The sequence below is a fragment of the Periophthalmus magnuspinnatus genome, chromosome 14 (genome assembly GCF_009829125.3).
Source record: "Periophthalmus magnuspinnatus isolate fPerMag1 chromosome 14, fPerMag1.2.pri, whole genome shotgun sequence".
In the NCBI taxonomy this organism is placed as follows: Eukaryota; Metazoa; Chordata; class Actinopteri; order Gobiiformes; family Gobiidae; genus Periophthalmus; species Periophthalmus magnuspinnatus.
Genome location: NC_047139.1, coordinates 22,259,224 through 22,285,386, shown reverse-complemented (window position 1 = coordinate 22,285,386; position 26,163 = coordinate 22,259,224). Strand labels below are relative to the sequence as shown.

The 26,163-nt window shown below is 39.7% G+C and overlaps 1 protein-coding gene across 2 annotated transcripts in view; it reads right to left on the bottom strand.

Moving 5' to 3' along the window:
• The window catches only part of dscama (Down syndrome cell adhesion molecule a), a 113,126-nt gene that overhangs the window by 30,475 nt on the left and 56,488 nt on the right, over positions 1 to 26,163 (bottom strand). For both annotated transcript variants that reach the window (XM_033978197.2, XM_033978198.2), the window contains exons 4-11: positions 13,842 to 13,988; positions 12,048 to 12,326; positions 10,920 to 11,195; positions 9,619 to 9,915; positions 7,141 to 7,416; positions 4,314 to 4,592; positions 3,374 to 3,493; positions 1,638 to 1,817 (exon numbers count right to left, since the gene is read on the bottom strand). In XM_033978197.2, the coding sequence (XP_033834088.1) occupies positions 1,638 to 1,817; positions 3,374 to 3,493; positions 4,314 to 4,592; positions 7,141 to 7,416; positions 9,619 to 9,915; positions 10,920 to 11,195; positions 12,048 to 12,326; positions 13,842 to 13,988 (1,854 nt within the window). The remainder of the gene's footprint in view (positions 1 to 1,637; positions 1,818 to 3,373; positions 3,494 to 4,313; positions 4,593 to 7,140; positions 7,417 to 9,618; positions 9,916 to 10,919; positions 11,196 to 12,047; positions 12,327 to 13,841; positions 13,989 to 26,163) is intronic.

Here is a 26,163-nt window from a genome sequence, read left to right as displayed (position 1 = left end):
TGCCATCGTCTACTGTTCTTAATGATTACTTGGTCGTTTTAGTGCAAACCAGCTCAATTGGCACCTTTCTGGTAAAAAGCAGTCAAGTGTGCTGCCTTCAGTGACCACTGCAATTTCAAGTACTACATTACATCACTCAGGACTTCCCTAAATAAATCCAGGTGTTTCGGATAACAAGCACCTGGCTACAGGGGCGGAGTTTGAAGTATGGCTACCTGTTAGACCAATCATAGTTTACTCATATTTCTAAACCCTGCCCTTCCTTCTCCCTCACTCTCTTCTTTAGTCGTCCAGGCAGTGCCAAATTTACCAACTTTTAATATTGAAACTACTTGATGCTACCAACACAATAAACGTAAAAGTAGGATAGCTCCATTAAGCCTTTCTAAATGTACAATATTATTAAAAATAAGAGTTGCTGTAAATAAATTGTAGAATGAAACCATCAACAACATCTACAAGAATTCCTCACTGGTACAAAGTAAACACAATATAATAATTATCATAATGGTTTGAAAGTTTAAACCAACATAATTAAAACCAAAACGCCAAATAAACAGCTTTGTGGAGCCTTCACGCGCTCATGTGTTTCCATAAATTTGACCAGAAAGGATATGGACACAAGCAGAAGGCAGCAGCATCTCATCTCCTGAAGAAACTACATCATTTATTCTCCATGTAGCCGAGGATTTAGCTCCCCTCCATTAGGCCTTGAATACTGCATGCACACAGGGCTGCCATGTGGAAAAGATGGCTTTGAGATGAGCAGGGAGGAGGGAGGGCTTATCCGTGACTCCCCTCTCGTATTTTACATTGAAAAAAATAGATTCAACTTTTTTTTTTTAACTAGTCGATCTCTCCATTGCCTGTGATGCTCATAAGACACAGTGGGAATCTTTAGGTCTATTTGCTTTTGTTTGCAGGAATGATGTAATTGAAGAAAAGACATACAGTTTCTTTACCCAGCGCTGAAAAATATATAGTTTAAATGGTAAATGTCATAATTAGAGTCAGGAGATATTGAAAGTTGAGAAATTCAGACTTAAAATAGAATAGAATAGTTAAAAACAAGGGTGTTAAGTGATATTTTTGCTCCTTTCAGTCTATATTTGCAGTGATTAAACTTGAACTGTCACTGTCATTGGAATAATATAAAAAAATTAAAAAAAAAACAAAACTGCGAGATCTTCATTTTGGTGTTAACATTAGGGTTAGAAGATTCTTTAGGCATTCAGGCAGATTTCATGTTTTGCTCAAATACTGTCACTTTCACTGCGCACTTAATAAACCATGAGCCCAATGCATAATTCACCTTATGTAGTGCCAGAGAAAGTTGCTAAAAGGACCACAGCTTTAAGAGTCTGATCCAACCTATTTTTGACTTGGTTTTATCACCTACTGTCTGTCTGACCCCAGTACCACCCTGTATGCGCAGAGACTAATGTTTCTGTGATGGCGGCAGAGGTGGAAAGTAAACAAATACGTATATGTAACTATAATTATCTACATTTAAATACATAGACATTACAGAGTGCACTACTGTCTCACTTCTCTCTGTGCACTTTTTCAGCAGTAGTTTAGTTATCGTATTTTCTTGAGCAGTATATCGCATTTCAAAATAAAGTACTGACACTTACTTTTGACATTGAGGTACATGGACTTGCTGACGTCCGCGCCCACGTCGTTGCTAACCCTGCACAGGTAGAAGCCACTGTCCTCCTCCAGAACGTGTTTGATGAGCAGAGAGCCGTTGATCAGGACCTCGATACGGGAGCCGGGGTTCAGAGGGATGGGCTTGAACTGAGGGACGCCAGCACCTGCCAAATGCAACAGTGCACGTTTAAAGTACGAGCTTAGAAAAGACAATATAGAAAGCATTTGTATATATGTATAGGATGAGGTAAGGGCCTATTATAGAAAATTGTTTGGGCTTTCCAAGACTCCAATGTATAAAAAAAGCTGTACCAGATTTTTGTCTCATAGCTCTAATTAGCTTTTTTACCAGCAAGTGCACTGTTAGCATGCTGATGTTTTTTTAGCATTAACGTGACAGCAGTGAATATTTAACATGCTAAGTAGCCAACTTAAAAAAAAATATAAAAACTGAAGACAGTAAAAATTCGGTACTGTGCCTTTAAAGCAGCAAAGGACTAAACCAGGATCAGCTCAAGACTAAATGAAAGACAATTAAACATATATAACATAAAATAGCAGAAGAAGATTCTGTATAACTAGAAGTACATGTAGTAGCATGTTTTCAAGTTGTGTATCACAGCACATTTTTTGTAATACTGTAAGCCAACTAAACAGAAAACCTAAAGGTTGTATTTTACACAGTTTTAAGCAATATTATAATATTGTTACCTCCTCAAAAACATACCTGGAGTTGTGTTTTGTTTCATTCTCACATATTTGAGTAATCCTCTATTATTAGCCTGTCTACATCTGCAAAGTTCATTCATTTTTAAGTTAACAGCTACATTTTACCTTTAGTTCAGTAGAGATTGGCAATCCAAATGATTCTAGTGAAGGTGTACAGAGTTAAAAAACACAGTGGAGAACTTCTTGTATTAACACATGACATCACAAGGTGGAACAGAGTGTGTTCAGTTTGAGAAAAGAACTCAGCCTAAATATGCAGGGTTTGTGTGTTAAACATGTGTGAATGAAACAAAACACAACTCCAGGTCTGTTTGTGATGAGGAAACATTATAACAGAGATCAGAAAATAGCGTAATATGGGACCTTTAACATAGAGTGTATATAGATGCTCTCAGTTGATGTTTTTTTTTTTTTTTTAAGAGTGTTTTTTGTACTAATACATAGACTAGTTACATAATGTTGGCCTTTGCAGACACTTCCACAGAGAGATAACCGGTGTTCTCATAAGCTGTTGTTTGGACTTGCGGTGGGTGTTTTAAACCTTAAGGCTGTGGACTTTGGGTTTGTTGTGTTAACATTCAAAAACACATCATCTTCTGCAAAGGATGTGCTTGCCTAAGGACAAAATGCTTCTTCTAATTCAGCATGTTTGTCAAAGCAGAGAAAAGCAAAAGTCAGTGAAAATACAAGCAGCCAACAACACAACAGGGGGATGTTTTCTGCCGTGAAAAACAGGGAAGGTAGAATTAATGAGGATTTGTACGGAAGTGGTCTGCACACAAAGCCATAGTCACATACAGGAACTAAAAATGAAAATAAACACAAAACTGAGAATTGAAGTCATCATAGAAGCTTAGCCAGATCAATATATAGACAGTATCTGCTGTTGTGTTAAAAAACATAACACAGATCAGAAAATAGCCTAATAGGGCCCCTTTAAGCCACCGTACAAAACACATATGCACACAGTAGAAGTTTAGTTTACACCCACCTTTGGAATATTCCCATTGGATGGTGGGAACTGGATACCCCTCAGCAGAACAGTTCAATATAACTGACTTCCCATAGATCCCGTCTTGATCTTTCGGTTGCACAACAAATTTAGGTGGAACTGAAAGAGGGAAAACACGATTTGTTCTTAAATATGAAATTAACTAAGACACAGGCTGCATTCACACAAAATAATCCCAATAATTTAAAATGGAGCTGGAGGATGGGCCATAATTCTATGGTAGGATTTGTCTTTTAAGTGTCAGATTGCAGAGTTGCTGACCTGGTCTATGGCTAATATCTCTGGACCTAGACACGTGAAACAAAAACTAGCACAAAGATCAGTGTCTTCTGTGTCAGATTAGCTTCAGAAAGTGGTGCCATTGTTCAATCAAAAGTATGTGATATATGTTGTGAAAGGATGAAAGGACTAAAAAGCCATAAAATGTATACGGCTTGCGGTGTCAATTCTTAGCAAATCATAAGTTTGGGTATTTCTTTCAAAAACAGTGAATGTTCTACAGGGTTATATAGGCCCCTGCTGTCCACCTGAAAGTACAACATAATCAAATTCTATTACTTGAACGCAGCGTAGAGAAATATCTACATTTACGGTCCACACATGTTGAACCTTTTATTTGATTAGGATCGGCTCCATATACTTGACGTCTTAAGCCACAAAAGCCTACAACGATCATGACTTTGGGGTTGAATACTAGCACCATGGCAACAAAAATAATATAACTTTATTTATACTAACAGAGAAGATGCTGAACATGCTAGTTTTTATTTCATGTGGACAGGCCTGGTAATTACAGAGATATTAACCATAAACCAGGTCAAGCTAATTCTACTACACAATTCTGACCTGCCTCCACCTCAATTTTAAACTCTAAGGATACGAGAATATTGCGAACGCAGCCAGTTGGTACGACTCAGACCTCGGACGATGAGCTGGCTCTGGTGTTCCACGGCTGCGGCCTGGTTGCGTGCGATGCAGGTGTAGTTTCCGTTGTGCATGAGCGTGAGGTTGGAGATGCGCAGAGAGCTGGTGAAGTCGATGTTGTCTATAGTGACGCCAAGGCTGGCTGGGATCGGGCGGCCGTCTTTCTGCCACGTGATGAAGACGGGCTGGTCTCCGGACATGACCACACAAGGGATGAAGACGCGCTGTCCGATGGAGAACCGCGGGAATTCAAATGGATGAATGGTGGGGGGCACTGGAGACAGGAAAAGGTTTATTTGCATCTTAGAAGTGATATTTTGGATTTGTGTGATTTCTTTAATGTTGTTTTTCCTTCACTCTGTCTACACATTTCATAAGCATTTAATTATTGAGAAGCAAAACACATTATGACACATCATTTCATACATTTTTGACTGTGAGGTTTTAAACTCTAACAGGTTACTCTTAGCTTAATAATGTTGTTTTTATCACATTAAGCATAATTCAGATTTCTAACTTCAAACTTTGGGTTCAGTATAAAATGTAAAACTGTATCACTGCTGAAGTCATACAAATTGAGCCTGAACTTACAAGGTATCAGTAATCAAAATATTCAAATAAAATACTTTTTTTTCAGACAAAGTACACTTGGTTTACTGCATACCACCAGATAAGACAGATGATTCTAGGTCTAAATCAGGGCTAAAGTCAAAAACAGGACTACACCACATAGTTCTAACCAGGAACGTATCCAAAGGAGGACTTAAATAGACACATGTGGAAGAAGTACTCAATTCTGTTACTTAAGTAAAAGTACAGATACCAGGGCAACAATGCTCAAGTTAAAATATTGCATGAAAGAATATACTGAAGTAAAAGGATTAGAGTACTCGTTTAAAAATGTACTGAAAGAGTAACAAGTAAAAGTACTTAGCACAGATTTTAAGATCTAATAAAGCTTCAAATGTAGTAATTTTGATAAAGATTTGTGCTGAATTTTGTTCAACAGAAGCAACCGACGTGACAGTTTTCCTAGCTGGTTTTATTTGTATATTTTTGTTTGCTCAAATTATGAACTTGATAAAAATAAACCCCTCAAACTTTTCAGCAGGTCTCAAACAATAATACAAAATATTTAAAAATGTAGTGGAGTAGAAAGTACAGATACCTGCAAATGTAGTCAAGTAAATGTACTTAAGTAAAGTACAGATACCTAAAATGTTGACTTCACCTACAGTGCTTTACTAATTTTATTTTATTACGTTCCACCTCTGTAGATGGATAAATATACAGTATACAACCAATAGAATGTCATAGTTTCATAATTTGAGAATCACAGCAGAAAATATTTAGCTTTTTCTGCACATCCTAAGCTTACCTCAGTTTACTCCTTTTCCAAATCAAATAAGGCTGTGATTCTGCATAGATCATAGTTTATTACCACGTCCCATTCACTGAGACTCAATTCCCCTCAAAACAACACATATAGCGCTCTTGTCACTCTCTGGGGACTCTTTAGCCACTGTGAGAACCAGATGCTTCGGAAAATTAATGATTTAAAATAACATTGGAATAAGCGGCACTTCAGCGCTTATTTAATTCACAACAAAATAGGCATAATAGGCTCCTGGGGATTCCCTCTGAGCAGCGCTGGAATGCTAAGCAGCCAGCAGGCAAATTAGCTGAGGTGGAATAGCGTGCTAGCTTTGTCTACGCGGCGTGATCTCCCTCTCGCACACTTGTTAGTGCTCCAAGACCTGTGAACGAGGGGAGGGGGTCTGCCCATCCACACTTCAAATTATGCAACGTCATTGGGAGAGTTATCTGAGGTTATGATCGTCTGGCTCTGCTCTGTGTGCTGTGTGTTCAGATGAGATAAAATAGATAAACCGGTGATGGAGATGCTGCAGTGCTATCGGTGATGTGGAGGTTTTAAACAGGTCCTGATACATGCAGGCCTTTGAATCTATCTGTGCTCTTTAGAGTAGATACACTGTGTGACATAATTTAAATGTCCAATATCTCTATGAAGATGGATAGCAGAGGTATGTGATGGAGCACTGCAGTATAGAATCAGACTGTGGCGGGATTATTCGACCCAAAAATGCATATATAAATGGTAAATAGTCACACTTTTCCACCTTCAAAGCACTCAAATCGCTTTACGTCAAGGAACCACTCACCCATTCACACACACATTCATACAACAGCAGACGCAGACACTGGGGGTGAGGTGGGTTAAGTGTCTTTCCCAAGGATATAACAACAGCGTTCATCTGTGAGAGCTGGAAATGTATCGCCAACCTCTGGGTCATTGGATATGAACGTTGAGCAAATGATATTACGTCGAGAAAAGGATTCGAACCGCCAACCTTCAGATCAGTGGACAAATGCCCATACATATCGTAAAATATGATTGTATTTACCTAAAATTACTAGTTTTACTGTGTTACATTCCACTGCTGCTTATTACTATACTCTTAAGAAAAAGCCATAGAATTTGGAGATATAGCAACCTTCGTCAAAAAGTTAGTGAGGATAAGAAAGAACAAAACCCAGTTGAGCTAATAATTTATCATCTAACCTATATAAGAATCTAATATAATCTATCAATCTAATATAAGATTGAATTGAGACCAAGTCATGTATGTACTGTATATATAGTTTACCTTGGACAGTGACATAGACTGAGTCATGTATGTACTGTATATATAGTTTACCTTGGACAGTGACATAGACTGAGTCATGTATGTACTGTATATATAGTTTACCCTGGACAGTGACATAGACTGAGTCATGTATGTACTGTATATATAGTTTACCTTTGACAGTTACATAGACGCTCTGGTGCGTGGACAGTTGAGGCTGGACCAGCACATTACACGTATACTCTCCTTCATCCACGTCTTTCTGCACATCGAACAGCTTTAGGGTGCCGTTGTTCTCAAAAGCCCGTTGGCGATGGTTATATGGCAGAAGATTGGAGTCCTTGTACCACTTTATAGAATAGTAAGGGTATCCTATGACCCGGCAGTGGATGTACATGTCCCGACCAGCAATGGCAGTGAGATTTTTCATTGGTCTGATGCTGGCAGGCCCTTGGGAAACACATTGAAAGAACAACTCTCTTACATTGAATTTGAGGCTCGGGTTACAGTTCATGCTGTACAGTGTGCTAACATGTCTTGATTCATTTTGGTAAGAATCTGAATAATACGCGAGTGTGAAATATTTTTAGATTTGAAATTTTAATATTCACAGATGTTTTAGAATCACACACTAAAAAAAGCTTAGGAACATAAACGGTGATCATTTGCAAATAAAAACTACAGAGATGTATATTTTAGACTGTTGGGAAGAATACTAAGAAATAAATAAATGTATATAGTTACAGAATACCAAATACTTGCATTAGAATATATTTGTAGTGTTTTAAGTTGCATGGTCCAATGAGAGTATTTTCACTTAAAGCTTTTTTTGGTTTTTAAGCATTTTAAGATATAACATAGAATACTACTTTACATGCCTAGCTCATTTCAGCTGCTCACTCTGACAAGTATTAAAGACGAATGTTCCACTTCTCCACTCACGAAACTATTATCAGAACCAGTTCTCACACTGGTGCACTTGTTTAAACTAACAGGAGGACCACTGGGCTTCCGCCGCTCTGGATCTATCTGAGAAACTGACGATTTCACATAGGCTGCATTTTAACATGTGCTAGAACGCAGTTTAACTAGGCTCAGTAGTGTACTTTGAGTAGCGTATCCTGGGTTGCTAGCCTCTGTAGCACGATTAGGGAGCCAATGACGTGAGAAACAGTCATTACACTTTCTGGGCTATGGCACCTGTGCAGATTTATCTTCATTGCTTGGCTGCATTCGACATCAGTGGAGCCGTGCTTAAGCTTAAGGGCTACAGGATCAGTCTATTTAGTCTCACAACATGCAAGAATGAGCACAATCAAATTAGAATAATCAGTGCACACGATCCAGACTCTACCTGTAATAATAATGGTCAGAGCGCGATATTAAAACAAGCTCTGTGGGCAGCACTGTGTATCTCTCACAGGGAATATATGGGACTGAGACAAATAGATTTTCCCAAGCTGCTAAATTATTATTGTTATTGTCATTATTATTGTCATTATTATTATTATCATTATCATTATCATTATTATTATTATTAATAATAATAATAATAATAATAATAATAATAATGTTCTTGTATTTATTATTATTATTATTATTATTATTGTTGTTATTATTATTATTATTATTAGTTTTTTAATTTTATTTATTATGTTATTCATCTATCAGGACTGAACTATAATTGAAACTGGGGAGAAAAAACCAAGGAAGGTCACACTCTTAAATTGTAATATTATTAGAAACCTTTCCTTTTTTTATTACAAAGTTGAGTATAAACCTCCCTTGATTTCCAGATAACCAAACATATTTATTATTTGCTGTTATGTCCAAATAGGAAGCATTTAAGATCGGAAAGAAGGCATTAGATATGAGAGTTATTGATAATAGGGCAGGGTGGTCTTGAAAAAAAAAAAGATTTTTCTGAAATACTGCGATTAGCTTTACGAAATATTTTTAAATAGTAGAATTCTGATTCATTCATCGAGATCTTAAGATTTGAGATTTAATAAATCTGCCAACTCAAATTGTGATTTTCATTCAATAACTATACTTTGTGCAGCTCTAGTTGATCTTGTAAGTTAAAGGGCCCATATTACGTTTCTTCATCAAAAACATACCTGGAGTTGCGTTTTGTTTCATTCACACATGTTTAAAACACAAACCCTGAACATATAGGCTCTCAAACAGAAAATACTATGTTCCACCTGGTGATGTCATGTGGAAATACAGGAAGTGCTTCCCTGTGTTTTTAAATTCCATAAGCCTTCACTAGAATCATTTAGATGATTTCAGTCCTAGAATTGCCCATCTTTTCTGGACTAGGTAAAAGGAGCTGTTAAATTGAAACCTACCACTTCATGACATCACAAGGTGGAACGGAGCATTATGAGCTTTAGAAACATAGACAGATTAATAATAAAGACTCAAAGATGTGTGAATGAAACAAAACACAACTCTGTATGTTTTGAAGGAGGTGACAACATTTTAACATGACTGAAAGCTCACAAAAGTAAATTTTGCGTAAAATAGAACCTTTAACTAATGCTAACCAATTCAATTCCTACATACATCAAATTTGGCCCAAACTGAATCAAGACATGCCTTTATGTATATGTGATGGTGTGGGGTAAAAGTTGATCTGACAAGCACCTCTTACGTTTATTCGCGCCTGGTAGGAGACCGTCCCGGCGGAGTTGTTGCAGATACAGCGGTACACCCCTCCGTCTGGGACCTGTGTTTGGCTGATGTTAAGATGGCTGACCACGTGGCCTTCACTGTTGGTGTAGTGGGAGATGCGATGGCGGCTGTCTCTGACCACAGGCTCGTCGTCCAGAGTCCACGTCACTCTGGGCTCCGGAGTCCCTTTCACAGTGCACGACAATGACACAAACTCGTTGATGTTGTAGACTTTCTCGCTGAAAGAGGCCAGGATCTTAGGGGTTCCATCTGAGACAAAAGATGCATCACAAACCAATATTAGAACCATGTTTGATACGATATGTTGTAGTCATAGAGAAGGCAAAGTGAAACTGCTGATGATTATGTATAAACTCATGTGGCAAGGACAAAAATGAAAAAGAAAATGTACACTACCAGTCAAAAATTTGGACACACTGTTTGTTTGTTTTTTACTACTTTCTACATTTTATATACAAACAGAAGGCAGAAAATATATTACTATTAAGTATCTTACTATATAATTAAATATATATTACTTCATACATCTGATGTCTTCCATATGTATGAAATGGAGAAAGTAGTAAGCATGAAGGAAAAAAAAAAACATTGAATGAGAGGGTGTGTCCAAACTTTTGACTAGTACTGTATTTTCCTTACTATAAGTCGCACTGTTTTTCGTAGTTTAGCCGGGGGTGTGACTTATATTCAGACTTGATTTTAGGTAATATATGTTTTTTTCTTCATTATGCATTATTTGGCTGGTGCGACTTATACTCCGGAAAATATAGTCGTAATACGGTATATAGTTTGTCTTTCAAATACAACAGTTACTCTAAAAATCCACTTACTAACTGACACTCACCAGATGTTTAGGTGATTTCTTTTGTGTAAAAAAAAGTACCAGTAATCTTTTTTTCTGACCATGTAAATGTCATCAGAAAGTGACTCTTTAGAAACCTTCATATATTATTGTGATGTTGTTAGTGCTATGGATGGAGAATGGTGAGAACCAGCTGAATAATCGGTTATCCTTATTTATCTTGAGTTAATAATACCACATGATTGTTATTATTATTGAAAATGTAACTTGTAATATGCAATAACAACAGGCAGTGGTTGTCAGATAATAATCGAATAATAATTGTTTAACAGATCAACATGAACTGATTAAATAAAATGTGCATTTCTACAGCATATATTGCGATCTATAGCAGTTACAGTAAATACACAGTGACCTATTAGATGGATTCACTGTAGACTTATTCTCTTACCTTCCAGGATGACTTGAACAAAATCTTGAGCAGACATTTTGCCGTGTCTCGCGAAGCACTGGTAAGCCCCTCCATCGCTCTTGGCCATGCCCGCCATCACCAGGTTCTCCCTGTACTGGCCCGTCATGTGCACGCTGTTGCTGGGGTAGATGAGCTCTCCGTTCCGGTACCATGACAACTGGTACTCCTCGGAGCCGGTCACTCTGCAGGACAGGGACACCTGGCTGCCCACACTGCCTCTCACCTTCTGTGGACTCACCTGCACATTCAGGGGCTCTGGAACAAGACATCACAGATCACAGGGTAAGTCTTGGCTGCATCCACATTCACACATAGACCACAAAACCCTGAACTAAACCTAGATGAGACCAGGACTAAAGCAGGACCAGCAGAGGACCAAATCAAGTCTAAAACAGGACTAAAATGTGTGAATTTTTAGTCCAAGCGTGAATTTACTATGTCCTAAATCCTTATTAATTTTGAACTAGGGCTAAGCGATATTCAATTTAATTCAACTTTATTTATACAGAATATTAAAAAACAAAAAAACAACTTAAGCTATCCAAAGTGCTTCACAAAAACAACAACAAACAAAAACAGATATACATAAAATACAACACATAGGCAATAAAACAATAAAACAACAAGATATGGTAATAAAAATGATGATGATTGATGATTTTGTCAGATCATGCCCCACCCACTCCTCCTATTGGTCAGCCTGTGTCATGCTCTGTGACTGACAGGCAGATTTAACCAATCATAGTGGCTTTAATTCTCATTTAATAGCAACTAAAACTATTTCAACTTTCACCCACTACTAGTATAAATATAGGTAATAATACTGAAACCAAACCATAAAGCAGAATTATTCCCAAAACAAATTGAAAAACACAATATTGTTAAAAAATATGAGGCGTAATAATAAATCCAACACTTAAATAGTTAGTTTGTTCATATTTCAGCCTTCTGCAGCTCAAATCTCATTGTAGAACAGAAAAGAACCAGTGCAAAGAAAACATACCCACATAAATAATGACCCATAAAAAAGATTGTTCCATCTGTCATGTTCTGAACGAATAGTTGATATTGTTTTTATCATGAAAAAGCCTAGTTTTTAACATTCACCTTTGACAAGCAGCCGTCCCACCACCTCGGCATTCCCGTATCCGTTCCACACTTCGCACACGTAGGTCCCGGTGTCTGCGGGCTGGGCTCTCTCTATCAGCAGCCCCGTGACGCTCTGTCTGAAGCGGGTGTCGGGCTCCAGAGGCCGGTTGTCCTTGAGCCAGCGGTACTTGGGCGCAGGGTGACCCGAGGCTTTACAGGGCAGCTCCACCCGATGGGATGCCATGATCTCACGCCGCTCGAAACTGTCCAGGATATGGGGTGCTGAGTTGGTGGGGTCTGTTGAGGACACATACACATGAGTTGTAGTTTTTGTGTTTAGTTGAGTTTTTAACCAACATGTTTAAGTAATCCTGTATTGTCTTGATTTGAGGCTTGAGTGCTCTGAAAATTCCTGTTTTCACCTACCCCCTATCCCTGCCCACATCCCTGAATCTTAGTTGTTCTGTGTGATACATGTAGGATTCCAAAGTGTCACATATCCACTTTTCAGAAATAAAAACATGTAAAGAACCATCTGTTATTTACTCGTGCGCAACTCTTGGCTAAAGATTAAATCAAGCGTAAATGGTTGAATCATAAGTGAATCACGATCAGTTCAATTCATTATATAATTGGCCATAGATTTATTTTTAACACCAGGATTTCTAGCCTATACTATATGAGCAACATTTGTAGTCTCTCATTGCTTTGCGTTTGTCTCCAAAAGGGGTAACGTTTCCCGTGAGGCCCATCCCCCTTTTGGCACAGTTGTAATGACCTTTATCACATGTCATTCTGCTTTTTCGTTCATGGCTCTGTCCTGTCACTTTCCATTTGATTCAGACTGTCTGTTTCTGCAAGCAGCACTTTACTTCCATATGTTCCACTGTCCACACTCATAATAACAACATGTAGCAAAGATCAAAGCTTAACAGTCACTTTAAACAGGGAGTATTATGCTTTCTACCATGTTATAATGTTACATGTATGTTTAAGTATTTTAGCGATCTCTCTCAGGGCCTATTCGAACCCTCCTTATGGTTAGCAGTAAGATTCTGACCAAAGCTCAGCCCATGCTCCCACATGACAATCCTCCATAAATACACAAAAGCATCATGCAAAACTGTACAGAGAAACAGATCTGATGCGATGTGCAGTAGTTTCATTGGCAGGATGCACGCTGATTGTGTTGTGTAGAGTGACTTAACACAGAGAACAAAGGGAGAGTAAACTCAGAGCATCAAACATGAAAGTGAAATAAAACATGTTAATATGTTGTTTTTGCCAGTTGTAGAATTTTCAAAACAATAAAAGGTAACATGGTGATCTAAATATGTTATGTGTTAGCAGTTAATACCCCGTAGAAGTAAAATCCTTCCTATTTAAAGAAGACACATTGTGCGTGTGTGCGTGGATCATTATTTTATTATTATTGGACTTTTTAAATAGCAATATACTGATCAAAAAACATTTAATAAAAGAAACAAAACTGCTGACTTCCAATTGAAAACTACGGCATCATCACAACAAAATGCCACACTGTCAGACCGGCCCCATCTATGGATAGCTAATGCTAGGTCATGGTAGCCAAAATGACTATGCATCACTGCTAAATCTTACGTGTATCACCATTTCAAGAATAATAACAATAAAGAAATCAGAGCACAACGTAAGCAGTAAGCAGTGGGTGTGTATGGAGAAAAGGAAACGACCATAGCATTGTTAAAAGCTCTTAAAACTCGATTTGAATAACATGTCCCCTTTAAATAACAGTTGATGAAAAATTCAAATATCTTGTAAAAACAGTGGTACCTGATACAATGAGGCGGGCACTATTGCTCTGTCTGGTCTCCCCTGTGTACCGATGGCGCGTCATACACCTATAGTTGTATAGACCATCCTCCATCTGCACATCCAGAATGTACAGGGCGCCTGTGGATGTGATGAGAAACCGGGACACTGCAAAAGAAAACACACAAACACTTTAAGAAATACATAATACATCGCAACATTGTAGATGCTCACTTCATATACAGCAGTGGTATGAAAATGTTTGGCTTTCCAAGTAGCACTAGATCTAAACCAGGTCCAAAACAAAATTATTTCGGGCCTGAACTAAGGCTCATCAAAATCTAAGATAGAACAGTAACGTCACTACAGTGGTTTTAAAAAAGGAATTACACAAAGGAGGAATAAATTATGGATGAATTGGACTAAATTAAACAAACAATAGACCTGTACACGACCTCACATCCCACCTGAAGTAGCCCATGTATCATAGTTTGAAAAATACTGACACTGAAAAACACCTAACAAGTTATTTCTTTTTGCCTTAAAGCTTCACTATGCAACTTTTCAGGAGGAGGGTACGCCACACGCCTTTCTCCATGGCAACATTATTGCTTTGCCTAGTATGTTTGTCAGTATAATTATCTATCTGGCAACTATTCAATTACAAATGTTTTTATAGCTCAAAAACATCTTGATAAACATGTATTCTTACTATAACTGGAGTTGCCTTTACACAGATCTGACCTGTAACTTGCCCTGGTTGGAGAGACCTGCTTCTCTCACTGGGGAAAGATAAGTTTAATGCTATACTGAGGAACACTTCAGGCAATGAGATAACACATACAAACACACAAAGCCAAGACTAAACTGAAAATTGTTGCATCCGTAGCAGCACTGTTTCTATTTTCTCAATTTTCTCTGTTTCATTAGCAAAGACGACCAAAGGCATTCTCCAAATCAAACAATACTGCACAGCCAATGTGCAAGTCCATATTTATCCAATCGCGCTGGAATAAAACCTTATGCATTCAAAGAGGGGGAATTGAGAAAATCCAATATTGGAGTCTCTCTTAGCAAATATTTGCAAGTCAAGTGCGGAACACGGGGCTCTGTGCGATTGTAGTCACCAAACAGCCCATTTAGCTCCCGGGCGCGGTGACAAGTGTGTGTGTTGCGTAGCGTTGGAACGTGCCATCATGTAGCTCATCTTTCTCCCTGCCTCTCTGGGGGGAAGTGTCTCTCTCTTCTTCCCTGTGTCTTTTGCTTGTTCCAGACTGAGGCGTAGAGCCCGAGATCACAGCGTGCTTTGATACAGCGTAGCGGCGTGCAGGTCATGTGCGCTAATATCATGCTAATGTTATGCTAATTTGCGTGAACACGTGGAGAGTGGAGAGAGGTAGTCAGTGTTTATGAGGAGTGATGTGAGCGTTCAGACTGCTGTTTCATGTGCCAGACGTGACGGAGAAGCATATTTGGAATGGAGCTAAAAGGTACGAGATGGAGAAATCAATTATGGACTCAATAAAAAATTACCAAAATGAGAAAAAAAATGTCCACAAGTTGCGAATTATCCTATGAAACAAAGTAATATATATGTTTTAAGTGTCTTGCCCAAAAACACAACAACAGCATTCATCCGTGGGAGCTGGAATCGCAGGCCAAGTTACAGGTCAGATCTGTGGTGAGACAAGCCCACTCTGAGTAAGAATGCATGTTTTTCAAGGTGTTTTGACTGCTAAAAATGGATGTAGTGTAATTGCTAGATAGATGTGCTTAATGCCATGCTGTGAAACATTCTAAGTAAAGCAATAACATCTCCATGGAGACAAGCAAATGCTGAACCTTCCAGCAGAAGTTACACTGCGCACCTTTAGGCCAGTCAAGTCGAGACACATCAAGTCAAAACACCAATCACATTAACACAAGCAAGAGCAAACTATGAAAGTAATAAGACGGTGCTGCTTGATCCTTATGAACCTTAGGGCTTCAATCCATCACTGAACATTCGCTGTAGTTTCTATTCGCCAGCTGAAAAAGCACAACGGTTCACTGGTGTAGTCATGTGTGTTTACAGGAGCTGTGATATTCACTGAGACATGGACAAATGGCAGGACAGTGAGCAAGGAGGAGGAATCCACCGAGGAGAGAGTGAGGATGGAGAGTTGACCTAGTTACGACGGAAAACCCACGGACCAGGTAGCTCTAGGTTTATACGTGAAACTATTCTGTATGTGGTCGGAGACAGTGTTCACAGGCTGACTCAAGTTTAACATTTGTCTAGTACAGATTAAATGATTCTAGATACAGTATATGATGGGGTCTACAGTCAATTCTCTATCAGTAAAACATGTGGTTTAGAGCAGAATTAGGGCTATATTTGTGTTAAAAGTGTCATGTTTATGTTCATAAAATCAGTTGCTAGGTTTCAGATGACATCACAACATGATATTGGCCCATAATATTTAATGCAAATGGTGGCAGCTAAAATGAATATTGTTATAATGCAGCTTTTCGTTCGTAATACAATGAGTCACTAATAGAAAGGATCAGGGTCAACATTTGTGAATTCACCTTTTGGCTATTTCATGGTAAAGTACACCGTAACCCATAGGTAAAACTAGCTCGTGCCCCCATCTGAGAGCATGACATGACATTCTACAATCTGAAAACCACCAAATTGAAAGCCATTTTAATTTTGTTTTTAAAAAGAAAAACATTTAACCAAATCAAAAACTCAGGTCAATATGAGGGGATAATATAATTAATATTTTTGCCAAATCGCTGTAGTTATAAGTGTGTTGTGCTGTTTCCCCTGATTGGCCTTTCTGTGCCTGTGTGTGCCTGTGGGGGGAGCTGGGCGCCCTGGAAGGCATCAGAGGTTGACAGGGCAGGCTTCTGAATGAGAGGAGCTTTCATTAGAACAGACTGGCTGTCACAGTGACAAAAGACCTGGCGCTGCAGAGAAGGGTGTTACTACATGTACAAACAGGCACAGATATGGGTTTATCAGAATTGGGACACTTACTGCAGCTCACAATATCATATATACAAGTCCTTTACTATAAAAAAAACTGGAAAAATCTCTGTTTCTAATGATATGTCACATTTTAATGACCAGTTATTCTATTTTCTGGTAGTGTGTTGTTGTAGTCTTTGTTTTCTGAAAAATGTGCTCATACCTTCAGAGCAGTGCAGTGTGTTCATGTACTTCAAGGGCATCAGAGTGCTGTTTTACCACAGTCAAATCCAACATGGCGTCTGTGTGTAAAAGCCCTTTGTACCAGTGTGAATGTGTTTGTGCAGCATCCAGCTGCATGCAGCACTGGTCAATAATAACGATCGCCTGGTGCACTACGCTCCTCTCCTCTTCTCTCTGCTCCTCTCCGCTTCTCTCCGCCTTTTGCATACTAACTCAGCACTAGAGACAGCAGCCCCTGTTCACTGAGTGAGGGAGAGCTGCCGAGAATGAGCCGGGCCCACACCTGGCTGTGTCAGAGTAAATCTAAAGTATGGCTTCAGTGGAGCAGGTGGCTGGAGCATCAGGCACAGCTCTTCCTCTCTCTGGGCCGCCCAGCTGCTGGGACACAAACACAAGTCTCTCTCTGTGATCACACTCAATAGATCCAGTGAATCCTCATAGAGCAGAGCCACAGAGGGCTGCAAGGAGCGTCTTTGTTCAGTCAGACTGAAGACCACAGCCCCTCTGCTGATACAGCTCTGTATGAGTACTTATTTATGATGAGTTTATTCAAAGTGCTAAGAAACTCAGACCTGTGCTGCTGTGTCATGGCTGAAGGTTAAAGTCAGACTAAAGAGAAACATCTGTGACACAAACTGCAGCTCTTTGACCTGCCTCCACAGCGCACCATCTGTCTGACACTGCTCCACCAACTCAGCACTGAGCCCGCCTCATTTTAATATTCTACATAATTGAGACATGAGCGCAGCAGAGGAGAGGGAAAAGAGACAGAGCGATAGAAACGAAAAGATCAAGAGGGAAAGAGCACCTCTGGGATACAACCACTCTCTGTCATCTAAAATGACTAACAAATTAGCTTACAGCTAAGCGCTCCCAGTCAGGGAAAAAGAGCCAACTTTCATATGCTAATGCAGAGCGTGGCTAAGCAGCAGCAATTATCAAAAAAATGTCAGCTCTGCCTGTCTGACAGATCTCTACTGGTAGCTCCTACCTCTCCACTTTTCCTCTGTTTTCACAGTGAGGATCAGGAGAAACAGTACTGACTGAAGAGACCTTTGTAAATATAAATAGTGCACACTGTTACCATGTTACCATGTTGTTATAACTGTATTATATGTATAATAAAGTCAACCTAAGCTTAAATATACTTTGACACTCAAACATCAAATTATCTGAGTGACACCACAGTCTGGACATAGAAATAAAGTATGCATATAAGAGTGTCCTCATCAGTGCGCCCCCTGCTGTGTGGCTGCCCTGAGTGCAGTGCTGAGAGGAGAGGGTCCCTGCAGACAGCTGGGTCCCCCATGTCTCTATAACCTTGGACTCAAAGTCATGTGATCGAGCATCTCCAATCAGCTTTAATCATAGAGGAAAACATGGCGGGCTGGAGGCTGGCTTTAATAAAGTGTAACTGCCACCGTAACACAAGCATATGTGCGGCCACATTGTTCTCTGTGTGAAAATGTCACAGTGCGGTTGGTGCCAGCTCCGGCAGAGTGGGTAATAATAAGTGTGTGCTGATGGCAGGAGGCCTGTGTGTAATTAGGCTGGGCACAGTTATTGGCACAGCCTCTGGTTTGATCAGCAGATAAGCATCTCTATGAGGAGGAGGCACGGGGATCCCACCTATTTCAAGCCCCTCTAATAAAAAACATTTGTCATTCTTACACTAGCCACACTGACAGCTGCTCGGGGGTTGTCATGGCAACACACTGGCCACCACTCGCTTAGCAAGCAATATTCCCCAGTACTGTAAAAGGAGGAGAGGTGCTACTGCGCACACAGTCCTCCCAGACACATTATTTAGAGCCAGACACAGGCACAAACACACAGATACTGAAAACCTGTAATGCAGCAAACGGCAGGGTTTGTTTTGTCTTTCTATAATACTGTACATGTGTTGACTTGTACTTGTGAATTAGCACTACAATTTAGATACTTTTTCCTCAACTGCATATTGTTGTCTCAGGCTCATATTTTGTTTTTGTCCTTCCTTATGTAATCTTTTTCATTTGAGACTAAGGGCTTGTGGCTTATTTGGCTCTATTGTCTCGTAGATGAACCTCACTGGTGTTTAGTCAGAATGGCCAGTACCTAATTGGACAAACAAGGAAACATGAGAGTGGTGTAGGCTTTAGAACATCTGGCTAATTCCCCTCACACCTGGAGAAGCATCTGAGCACTCCTGTAGCAGACTAGCCCCAGTCTGGTCTCACTTGAGAGGAGGAAGTCCTGGTTTTATGTTGCTCCTAATCAGCGGCAGCATCCCTCTGCTCATTAACTAGACACACGCTAGCCCCAGGCTAACGGCCTCGTATGTCAACTACAGATAAAGATGTCATCTTCTGCTCCACTGAATAAACCACTGTTAAAACTAGATGCAAATGGACGCTCAACGATATTCAAATGAGAGACAACAGGGAGCAGAGCCTGAGGCACTGCTCCTCATCACTGTCCCATATTCCCCAGTCACACAGAGCGGCACTTTTACACACTGAGTCCTACTGTGGTAGATCTTATGTGATATTACAGGTAATGTATATGAGTCTTTCATTCTTATGATGTTACAGGTGATGCATATGGACCTGTACAGCACCAGGTTAACAGTGTAGCTATAGTGTTCATATCTGTGTCCTCGTCTCTGGGTTTGAGACTCTGAGTGTTCGTTTAATTCCTGTGAGAGTGAACGTGTGGATACAGGGGACAAACACAGTGCTATTCCTGCCCAGACACAGACAGCTGTGTTCACTATAGACAAAAGCAGAAAAGTGCTGATTTAAACAAAGCAGACTTATCTTATCACACATCACAGTCTGTAGTGAGTTTGTAGAGCAGTCTCTAATGGGATGTCTCTATTCTGCTCACTGTGGACACACAGCTGCAGCACTTTCCACCAGACAAATGTTTATCTGCTCCAGTCAAAACTGAGGCGCGCCTCATTGTGTCTAACATGTGTGTGTCTCACATGTGTGTCTCACATGTGTGTGTTCTGGCCAATAAAAAGCTTGTGCAATGTAATTAGTCAGCACAGAACGGGCCATTAGAGTGTGATGGTGTGTGTTTACTCTGCTATCATTGGCCTCTCTGTGGCCAGCTTTAAATGAGCCAGTGTTGAGCCTCAGCTGTATCATGAATATGCATGTATGTCTGTGTGTGTCTGCGTGAGTCTGCGTGAGTCTGCGTGTCTGTGAGTGTGTCTGTGTGAGCTTGTGTGAGTTTGTGTGTGTCTGTGTGTGTCTGTGTGTGTCTGTGTGTGTCTGTGTGTGTCTGTGTGTGTCTGTGTGTGTCTGTGTGTGTCTGTGTGTGTCTGTGTGTGTCTGAATGAGTGTGTGCATCTGTGTGTGTGTGTCTGTGTGTGTCTGTCTGTGTCTGTGTGTGTCTGTCTGTGTCTGTGTGTGTCTGTGTGTGTCTGTGTGTGTCTGTGTGTGTCTGTGTGTGTCGGGGTGTGTCGGGGTGTGTCTGTCTGTGTGTGTCTGTCGGGGTGTGTCTGTCGGGGTGTGTGTGTCTGTGTGTGTCGGGGTGTGTGTGTGTCTGTGTGTGTCTGTGTGTGTCTGTGTCTGTCTGTATCTGTGTCTGTGTCTGTCTGTGTCTGTCTGTGTCTGTCTGTGTCTGTCTGTGTCTGTCTGTGTCTGTCTGTGTGTGTGTCTGTGTGCGTCTGTGTGTTTGTGTGTGTCTGTGTGAGTTTGTGTGCGTCTGTGTGAGGTTCAATCATTAAGGAAGCTCTTATGAGCTGCTCCATCACAATGCACCACTTTGTGCTGTTAATATGTCAAACTGACAGCAGTTAGACTTACGGCCAAATCTCTATAAAGCCAGTTCTGTTTAAAGGCAAAATCAAACACAGCGTGTTTGTATCACTTCCACTTTAACCCTGCACTATCACTGATATAGTACTGACGTACTGAGCCCTGACAGATCTGATGGTCTGATCTCAGAGTGGAACTTTGTACAGAATATTCCTTAAAGCACTGTGTTAATGGAGGCCTTTTTCTTCCTTTACATTTTTCTCTACACAGAATTTCTTTCGCTAAATTGCGCAAACCTAAAACCATTCCCATAGCGCTGTTCCCATGGGACTTTGCAGCTCCAGATTCCCGTTTACGCAGAAGGCCTTAAACGTAGCACTCAGCGCTGTTTCATGCTAATTTGCGATGGCAAGTGGAGCAGCCGCGCTGTGCTGTGAGCAAAGCAGAAGGGGCAAGAGGAGGATTAGATAATCAAACAGTGCGCCACTTTAAATAATGTGGGCTCCTCTGGGGGAGTGAGACCACAGCTCAGTGCTTCTGCTTTAATTGTCTGATTTTAGCGTCATTACAGTCGAGGGCCTCAGTCATTCAGCCTCATTAAATATTCAGGACCCACACAGAGGAGCAGCGCATAGAGTGAGAGGGAGTTAGGACTGCGGTCAGCACGGCCTACCCGCTGCTAACCAGCTCTGCTCTACTATAAGCCTGTTGTTAATGGTTGAGGATACAACAGTTACTTTATATGTTTTAATAAACCCAACTGTCATATGTGCTTATAAACAAGCTCCATCATTGGACACTGAATGAAAGGTGAGTAGTATTCTACTGATGATGTGGAGTTTTAGTCTCTGCCCCAGTGTCAACATTTTATGAGAGCTACTTTCACAGATACACAAACTCATCTGTGTAGACAGATGCACATACTTTATTAAGGAAACATTTATCTCCTCAGGCTGGGAGTGCACTACTTATAACTTAGCTGATTTCACTAAGCCAAAGGCACATCTAGTCATTTATCTCTGTAAATGGACATGCACAAATACTACCGCCAAGTTGTGTGCATTTCCACAAACAAAAACATTCTCATCTAAACATTTGCACACTTTCTCTAGTGTCAATGTAAGGAGCTATATAGTTTCATAAAACAACACTGAGATCTAACAACCTGTTCTGATGATATATAAAAGATGTTTAGAGACAAAAAGACAGTTCAGCACCATGGACAGTGCAGCACCATGGACAGTGCCCCCCTGCAACACTACTTCAAATTACACTTTTATTATGTATAATTATATATACACACAACTTTTGCAATAGACGGTAAATTACAAGCATTTACAAGGCAGAAATAAAATAACATAATGCCACTGATTATAATAAAATATACAAGATACTCACATCCTATATCACTAGGATCACAAAAGCTACAGAGATTTCAGCACCAGGGACAGCTCCTCTCCCTTCTCCACTGGATCTCCCCTCTTTCTACATCTTGTTTGCCTTCCAATTGTGATAATGCTGTGTTTACACCACTCCAGACGTGATTTACATGACTCCCCTCTTTGGAATATGAGATGAACGGCGCTGAGTGAGAAACAGATGGGAGGGGCTCAATAAAACCTTTTGCGGCACCTCGTAACAGCTGATTATCAAGCTCATTACGAGTGTTCACATGTTGCTAAATGAACAGGAAGCAGTTATGACTGCAATTACAGCAGAAGGAAACCACTGTGAATCCTGGGTAAACTTGTAAACAAAAGTCTCTAAAGTGGTTCAGATGCAGATCTCTAAGCAGGACTGGCTCCAATCCAAACTCTATGTGGAGGGTTCACAATGTGCCCAAGCTCCAATTAGATTAGCTTTATTCCACTGAGACAGTACATTCATTCAGGTTAGCTGCAGGGCCACGAGGCTGCGGACTCTTATCTAATATGCACGGAAACCGAAATCATGTGTGTGTGATTTTGCATTTCCATTGGGACAGAAAGATACAATGCACAAAAGTATTTCACTACTATTCAGTCATACTACCATTATCACTACTCATACTGGCACCACTTTATAATAACCTTAATTAGCCTTAATAAAACTTGAACAAAGACTTCATAATGAACAAACAGTTTATTAAGAAGGATTTAGGCTTAGTAACTACCTAATTAAGGGGTTAGGAGTTAGGGTATAAAATAGAAAGTCACTAACTCTGAACAACTCTTAATAAATGATTTGTTCATTATGAATTAAGTCTCTGTTCATGTTTTATTAAGGCTATTAAAGTGTAGTAAATGGTTACATTATTATATAGCACTTTTCCACCTTCAAGGTTCTCAAATGGCTTCACGTCAATGAACCATTCACCCATTCACAGAAATATTCATACACCAGTGTACGCAGACACTGGGGGTGAAGTGGGTTAAGAGTTTTGCTCAAAGACACAACAGCAGCATTGTGGGAGCTGGAATCACTCTGCCAACCTGTGGATCTGAGCTCTTTACCAATGATGTTTATGTCAAGTGATTCAAACCGGCAACCTTCAGCTCAGTGGACGAACACTCTACCAACTGAGCCACTGTCTCCCCCAGCTAACTGTAATTATCATAAAGTGTCAGCCTTGTATTTAGCACAGGTAAAATGTTTCTGTTTTGTCAGATATAAACATGTTCAAATCAAATATTGACTTTAGTGAAGAAAAAAACAACAATAATGAAACTATTATTCAGAATTATAATTAAAAAAAATAGTATGTGTCCACATTTTCTATTTTAACTAAAACCAGTTTGCTATTAACTAAAAAAATTACTGTGTTTAACTTGTACCTGTAGTGGAATCTCATATTATATTCAAAATCATAGCTGTCTCCCACTGTATCTAAGCATTTAAAAAGGCTTGTTTCTATTTATCTGGGGAAAATCTTGGTGATATACGATTAGCCATGCACTGACGTCTCAATGCCACTGTGATGTGACTGATGGGACGTTTACAAAAGCAATCAGTATTCTCCATTTGAGCCGTGCACTGATTGGAGGAACGGTTCATTACTGTAAATCCAGACCTGCTGAAGAAATTGATCACGACCTAAACAAGCCCAGAGCACCCATCAGCTGAATAGCAGCACTCTCTAACAACGTGACTCCCAATGTGATTTATGTGGGATTTTATATACGGAGAGACGCCCCTTTTTACGGAGTGACTTGAATGCCACGTGTTCATAAAGCAGCAAATACATCTTTTACTCTTTTGTTTTTGCACAAGTTATGCTGTAGCCCTAATTAGAAATCAACCAATATGTTTTTTTATTTCTTTCTTCAGTTTAGAGTACAGAGAAATTGTTGATGATTAATAACTGATAATTTAACTGATATTTTTGGGTAGATACATAAGGCCGATTGTGATTATTTTCCCCCAATTATATAATTTGAAATGACTACAAACTTATCCGCAACCCTGTTTTACTATGAACTGGATAAGAGAGGTGTGTAGACGGTTTGTGCAGTGTCTTCTTCACAAATAAAGCTTTATGTGGATTCTTAAGGCATCTCGGCTCAAACAAAATATCAGGCTGGTCTGGAGATTTAAGATCAATAGCTGATACACTAAAAACTGCAAAAAATATCAACCCTATCTCTTATCTATAATCTTATTTGCTGTTTTTGTTGTACAGTGACTGCGATTCTTTAAAATATGTCTTTAAATAAATGGTCTTGCTTATTGCTATAAATGATTGCAACATAACATTGAACATTTGATCTTAATCTTAATCCGTAGCGCGACCCTTTCCCGATAAGCATCCATTTATGACAGACACGATCCCCCTTTTACCACAAGAGTCACGTGATCACGCAGCCTCCTCCATCTCAAAATCACTGTTAAAATGCTCTCCTATTGTATCATGGCTTTTCAATCCCGGCTCTATTCTTTGCTGTCTTTCTTGTGCCCGTTTCCCTGGTGTTCCCGTGCACCCGCCCCTCCCCCACCCTTCTCCCCTCAGAGCATTAGCTAGCCATGGCCGGGCCGCTTGACAGCTGCTCCACCTGAAGAATATCAATCAATGTTGCCGTGGAGACCGTCTCTACCTCGTCTCCCTGTTACAGTTTAACCCTATCCTCTTCTGTGTAAATGGACCGGTAAAGCGCAGATGACAGGTTAGACGACTAATCTGACTAAAATACACTTTACGTAATTATATTTAAGACTTGGCGAATTATCTTTTTTTTCTAGTTTTGTTTTATTTTGGTGAAGTTTGTAATTTTACTTCCTGTTTGGACATGGGCCGACGTAGGTAGAGGTAATTTCATAACTGTTACCTTGTTAGCAATGTTAACAAGGGCCAAATATCGCTCGTAGTAATGAAAAAAAATTAAATAAATAAAAATAAAATGTAAAAAAAAAAGCTGAGTCGTAGTAGGAGGAGTTATTTACTTTTTTTCCTTTGCTACACAATTCCATATATATTACTTCTGTATGTATATAAAATGTAGAAAGTACCACAAATTTGACTGGTAGTGTAGGTATTGGTACTTCCTTTTTTTAAAATACTTTTCTTGTCCACAAACTGACACTTAACTGAAGTAAAACTATATGAAATTTACTGCCGAAACTAAGTATTACTCAGAAATCAGTCATTTTAAACCTAAGCCCAATACAAGATGCTGTTTAGATATTATGTAGAGTTTTTTATTTATGTATTTATTTTTTACAGTGGCTAATTTGGGTGAGGTGTGACTGATAGCGTCTCAGATAGGAGCCCTGAGATGCCGGCTCAGACTATCACTGAGGCTGAGGCACCGAGACAGGCGTAGGATGGAAGTGTCACTCACCAAACTCACATGACACAAGAATGAACACGCTACAAATTACAATCCTCAGTATAGCTCCAGATTCAAACGAGCCTCAAACCACTGCTGGGGACGCTGCTGTTTATCTGTAAAAACACGATGACTATTGCCCTGATTGGAAAAATCTGTTGTGCTTTACCATCCCCTAGCAACAATTCCTCCAGGACGGTGGAATTGTCAGGAGACCAATCACGTACTTGTTTACAATTCCCAGAGTCGGAATTGCCTATGGGAAAATGTGTCCTTGGCAGTTTTATTACAGATTTGTGCACTCTGGGAAAATGTTTGTGTTACTAAAAAAATAAATTGTTCAGAAGGAAGACAATGAAACTCAGTGATCATGCTTCTATCATACTTTTGAGTTATACAGTTTTACAATTATTAAAGTAGTCATGTTTTGTGCAGTATTCTCTTCACATTAGTGTTATTTCTTGAAATTACATAATACTTTAAACATTTAATTTGAGTAATCTTAATCTGTAGCATGACCATATCCTGATAAACATCCATTTATGACAGACACGAGCCACTTTTTGCCACAAGACTCACGTGATCACGGAGCC